This window comes from Chelmon rostratus, chromosome 3, assembly GCF_017976325.1.
Source record: "Chelmon rostratus isolate fCheRos1 chromosome 3, fCheRos1.pri, whole genome shotgun sequence".
Lineage (NCBI taxonomy): Eukaryota > Metazoa > Chordata > Actinopteri > Chaetodontiformes > Chaetodontidae > Chelmon > Chelmon rostratus.
The window spans coordinates 8,135,465-8,140,963 of NC_055660.1; the positions used below are offsets into that span (position 1 = coordinate 8,135,465).

The following is a 5,499-nucleotide window of genomic DNA, read 5'->3' on the forward strand; positions in this document are numbered from 1 at the left end:
AGGTGTTGAGGCCTAAAGCCTGAATATGAGGACGGCCACAGCTTTTGGGGGCCATCTGGATTGATCACACATCATGATTAAAAAATAGATGAGAATTAAGTCTCCTGATTCCTGATATGTTTTAGAGTGTCTCAGCAGAGCTTTGGGAATGTTTGAATAGTCTGAGTGGTGTTCCTGGTCCTTTGTTTATGTTTGCTCCTTGCAAGTGTTAGTCCATATCGACATCCTCTCCATCTGTTCCGGGTGTTTCTTGACAGTCTGTGTTTGCCTTGAGATGCTCAGAGAGGTCTGGAGACGCTCGCTCCTCTCTTGCACCCTTCTCTTTAGCACACAGCTCGGCAGCTTGGCAGCCATTGGTCGCCGCCTCCGTTCGAACTTTCAGACTCCTCTCCTCGCTGCTGTCGCCGGACTGTGCCGAGCTCAGCCTGGCCAGGGCCGTCTGAGCCATGCTGCTCGGTGGGGGAGAAACAGGAAATCTTCCATCGCCGCAGTCACCACCACACTCCTCCGTGTCTGTTCCGTCCACTCTATTGCTAACGTGATTGTGGTGGTGCTGCGTGCTATGCTCCATATGATCCGAGTTCAGAGGCTTAGTGACGAAGCTAGAGAGGTCAGAGGGAGCAGGGCTCCCTTCACTTGGCACACACCTCTGTCCCAGGCTGAGCCTGTTAATGCTGTTGTCCTGACACGGTGAGGCCTTCAGGGCTGTTTGGGGCACTAGAAAGCCCAGGGGCTGATGGGTAATGGGGTAAAGCAAGAAGTGACCTTTACCCACCAGTGTCCTCTGACTGGGCAATGAGGGGAAGTCCAGCTGAGATTTCCGTCGAGGCGTGGCGTCGGAGAGGAGGCTCTCCACGCTGAAAGGGTTGCGTTTCTGCAGGGCAGAGGACCTCGGGACTCCGGGGCTGGAGCTGTGCGTGCTGCCTGGAGAAACCTGCTCCGGTTCTCCTGTGGTTCTTTGGTTTTGGTGGTTTTGTAGTTGGCTGAAGTCGTGTCGTGTTTGGTCACAGCTGGATTCCGTTTGGTGTCCTCCTGCACCCTTTGTTGCTGGCAGTTCAATGTGAATAGTCCCATTAACGCTCGAAGACTGCTGCTCGCTGTCAGTGAACTGGGAGACCCCGCTGTCACTCTCCGAACCTCCAGGTGTGTGGAAGCTGTCACCTGCGAGGAGTTTGTTCTGCGACTTCAGCAGCTTCCTCTCCTGTTTCCGTTTCTTCTTCTCAGCGCGCTCCTGCTCCCTGCGTGCGATCTCCTCGGGGTCCATGGGCTCGCCGCTGCACGTGGTCGGGTGGGAGTTGTGAGCAGGCCGCCCCGGCCCTTTCTTTGTGTTCTCCTTTTTTCTCCATTTTGCACGTCGGTTTTGGAACCAAACCTGTGCACACGCACAAACACACACACATGAAATACACACATACACAGGTGGAAAATTGGCACATGAGATGATTGTTGTCTGAAAATATTTCTTTCCATGTCAAACACCATCTAGGAGCTCATATATTCCTTCACAATACTATATTTCATGTAATGTTTTGTTTTTGCAGTTTTGGCATTCAGGCTGAATTAACTTGATTAATGGATTGGTTGATTATTCTGGCACACCAGATAATTAATCGTCAACAATTTCAATTAATCATTTACATTAATTCAAATCCAAAAAATGAGCAGCGATTAGATTCCCCAATATGATGATTTTGTGCCCTTTTCATGATTTGTGTCAAAATAAATCAAAGATCTTTGTGCTTAGGACTGTTGGTTGGACAAAAAAAAGCTAACTCAAGACCTCACCCTGGGCTCTGGGGTATTGTGAAGGGCTTGTTTCACTGTTTCCTGACATTTTACATAATAAATAATCGTAAAAACAATGCATCAATTAATCGTCGATGAACATAATTGCTCGCAGCAGCATTAGTTGGAACAACAATGCAACTTTTATCAAACAAGGCCTTTGTTCCCTATAACCGTACATCTTAACATGAAAACCTCCACAATCTGAGGCAAACCACTACAATATCCCCGCAATAAATCCCTCCTGTATGGACACTGTAATGTTGACTGTCTGACAGCAGCTGCATCAGATGATTCCATTAAAATCTGTGGCAGTTTTTGAGGATGAGTTTGAGTATTTTGGGTCATTTTCTTGGATTGAGGTGTTCCTGGTGATTTATCCCCCTCAAGGAAAAAAACAGGCTACATTAGACAAAACGCCACTCGTGGTGTGTGTGTGTGTGTGTGTGTGTGTGTGTGTGTGTGTGTGTGTGTGTGTGTGTGTAGACAACCTCAGACAACAGACCTCACACCTGCCATGACAACAAATCAGTGTCAAAGTGATTATCAGATAAGGACAAAACCATATTGCCTCCAAATCCAAACAAATTCCACAAAGCTCTGAGAGAAGTGAAGCCTTTCTGCCCGCCTGTGTCTTTGTTTGCTGGAGCTCGAAACATCTAAAGAGTACATTAGGTTAATGGGTCACAGAGGCGGACCAGCAGATGCACACATGTGCTGGTGTTAATTACCAATGAGTCTGTGTAATGGGCAACTCCGCAAATTACGTTTAATTGTACCGTGGCTAAATCAGCCGCATCCCGTCTCTGCATATTCTTTCACAGCCTGCCCGCGCTCATATGGGGCTTAACACTTGCACGGCAACCCCCGGCTCTCCACCCTCCGCACCGCGCCAAGAGAGGCAGCTTCCCCCGCCTGAGAGCTCTCACCGCCCGGCCTCTGGGCGCGCTCAGGGCCGTGTGTTCGGCGCTGATAACGCCAGGAGTTTAGCATGCAGAAGTAGGATCCGCGAACATTGGATAATAAGGACGGGACACCAACATCATGTGCGACAATGGCGCTTCTTATGAATTGTTAATGTTGGTTATATCTTTCCCCCGCAAACCTGGTGATAAAGGAGCGTTAAGCAGCTTGAGGGAACAATAATCTGAGGTTTAGGAGCGAAATCCCCAAACAACACACAGCAACGGCGAGCTCTGCTTGTGTCCCGCTTTTACTCCATCCAGCCATGCATGAGAATTATATGTGGCTCATTTAGAAATACATGAATATACGTTAAATGACAAAGAATATCATAAATGGATACACACTGAGCAAATAATACGTACTAAACCTGTGTTTTTCTTTCATTATGATAATCGTTGTTATATTAATTATTATTATTATTATTATTATTATTATTATTATTATTATTATTATTATTATTATTATTATTAACCAAGTAAAGAATCCTCAAATCATGAAATGGGCCTATGCTTTCACAAACTTTAACAAAATTTTATTTTACATACTCTTCCTTTTAAGTAATTGCTCAAATTTCTCTTGCACAGTTAAACTGTCGTTATTATTATTAGAATTATTATTAGTATATACTTGTTGTTGTTGTTGTTATTATTAATCATAATATAAAACAATAACAATGATAGTAGTATTATTAATAGTAATACTAATATATGTTAAATTGTTTAAATATACTTTGCCATTACAAAAAACATAATCATGAAATATCGTTCTTTACTATCACTTTATGTATTCAATAATAATTATTATAATGACTGTAAGAATAATGAATAATAGCCTAAAATAAATAATAATAGAGAAATAATTAGGTCTACTTCATCTTGAATTATTTTAAACCTTAATTGAACCACCTCAGACTACATAATTTGGGGTAGTATGTGAATAAACTGTCAAATAATTCGATATTTAAAAAATTGATTGCAAAGAAAGAATAATAGTTACCATTTTCACCCCTCGGTTTGCTCAGTAAATAGCCTTGTTTTTATTAACCCATAAATCAATAGGTTGCCTCCATGCATAATTCAAAAGAGACTCTTTATTGATGCTTTGATAATTGACAAATAGCTATCTCGGTGTGGGGTAGGCCTTCGTGGGCATCACAGAACAAACGCCCCTCTGACATTTCCTTAATAATTAGATGTTTGGTGGATTTTTTTCAGTCTGTGTTTGGATTTTTTGAAAAAAACACAACAGCAACTCAAAATAATCCGTTTCTCCTCCACCAGCTAAGTAAATGAATGAATGCTTCTCAGGACACTGGACTCGTCTCTTGCTGTCTTTACCTGAACCCTTGACTCCACGAGGTCAAGCCTGAGCGCGAGCGCCTCCCGCATGAACACATCCGGATAGTGACTCTCGTTGAAAGCCTTCTCGAGCTCCTCCAGCTGCCACCCGGTGAAATTCGTCCTCGTGCGTCTCCGTTTACAACCGGGACTGTCCTTATCCGGGTCCCCAGAATCTGCATTGGTCGGCGTGTGTGTGTGCGTGTGTGTGTGCATGTGTGTGTGCGTGTGTGTGCGTGTGTGTGAGAGAAGAGAGAGAGAGAGTAAGAGAGAGGAGAGACTGTCATGGCAGAATTTGCTTAAGCACCAGTTTAGTGTAAAACTGCCCGCTGCCACACCTTTCTTTCCATCGCACGTGAACTCTGACACATCATGTTACAACATTTAGCGTAAATGTCATAATTGATGTGTAAAAGCGTTCCCAATAATTGATCAATTCAGTTATGACCATGTAATACCCAAGAATCAGCCGCCAATATCAGTGTAATGCCAAATTCTCACCTTTATCTTAACATACAGTGTCATTTTTACATTAAACTATTAATTATGAGCCTGCACATAAACTTTTTTTATCGATTCTTTTTAAATTCTCCACGCTCCAAAACTTCTAAACAACATAGTTTTCTCTGCAGAATGACTTTCTCGTTCAAAATATGCATTTAAAATAATAATAAAAAAGTGTATAATTCACCCTCAAAGTTCACAACAAATCGCCTTCTTTGGCCAAGAAACAAGCCACTAACATTCTGTTATAATGCTTTGTTTATTAATGAGGCACCAGACAGAAAGAGCCAGGCCTACCTGAGAGTTTGAACTGCTGGCTGTCGGACGAGAGCAGCGGGTTGGAGCTGACCACCGAGGCCGAGCAGGAGCCGTTAAGTAATCCGTCTATAGAGAAGGGGACGGCGGCCGCGGACTGGAGCTGGTGCCCGCCGGCGAGCTCGTAGACGTGCTGGTGATGGTGGTGGTGGTGGTGATGGGGACCGAGCGCGTACGGGAAGCCCACCAGCCCGCCCAAGGAGCCTCCGAACTGGGCGTGAGGATGCTCGAGTACCCGACTGTCCATGCTCGCCGGGGCTGCGGCGGGGCCGAAGTGAAGATGCAGAGGGAGGCAGTGTGGCTGAACATGCAGTCAAAAAAGCAAAAGTCAGGGAGAGGAGGAAGAAGCTGCGAGGAGGAAGAGGAGGGGGAGAGAAGGGAACCCAGACGGCCGTCTGCCGCGGCCACGGTAGGCTGCGGTGTGAGGTGAGGCGGCGGAGACCAGGCTGTACGAGGTATCTCACGTTTACGGTCCAGCCGAGATGTCAACCCTGCTCTGTCTCTCCGCGAGCCAGCTCATTAGGGCTCCTCCATCTGCTCGCGGGACCAATAAGAAACGTTAATCGCCCTGTGACGTCAGAGTCGCGGTTAA

At 45.3% G+C, this 5,499-nt stretch overlaps 1 protein-coding gene across 1 annotated transcript; it reads right to left on the bottom strand.

The window, feature by feature from the left end:
- Positions 1–208: 208 nt before the first annotated feature.
- Positions 209–5,154, bottom strand: LOC121604685 (homeobox protein unc-4 homolog). The gene is made up of 3 exons (XM_041934260.1): positions 4,890–5,154; positions 4,089–4,264; positions 209–1,372 (listed from the first exon to the last, which is right to left on the bottom strand). The coding sequence occupies exons 1-3, from the start codon at positions 5,152–5,154 to the stop codon at positions 209–211; spliced, it is 1,605 nt and encodes a 534-aa protein (XP_041790194.1).
- Between the last annotated feature and the right edge of the window lie 345 nt (positions 5,155–5,499).

What these genes read in the sequence shown, in the direction of transcription:
- LOC121604685 (XM_041934260.1), bottom strand. Translation starts at nt 5,154, where the DNA reads ATGGACAGTCGGGTACTCGAGCATCCTCACGCCCAGTTCGGAGGCTCC. An exon ending in CCAGCAGTTCAAACTCTCAG is followed by an intron (nt 4,265 to 4,889) that starts GTAGGCCTGGCT and finishes CGACCAATGCAG; the next exon opens with ATTCTGGGGACCCGGATAAG. An exon ending in TCGTGGAGTCAAGGGTTCAG is followed by an intron (nt 1,373 to 4,088) that starts GTAAAGACAGCA and finishes GCGTGTGCACAG; the next exon opens with GTTTGGTTCCAAAACCGACG.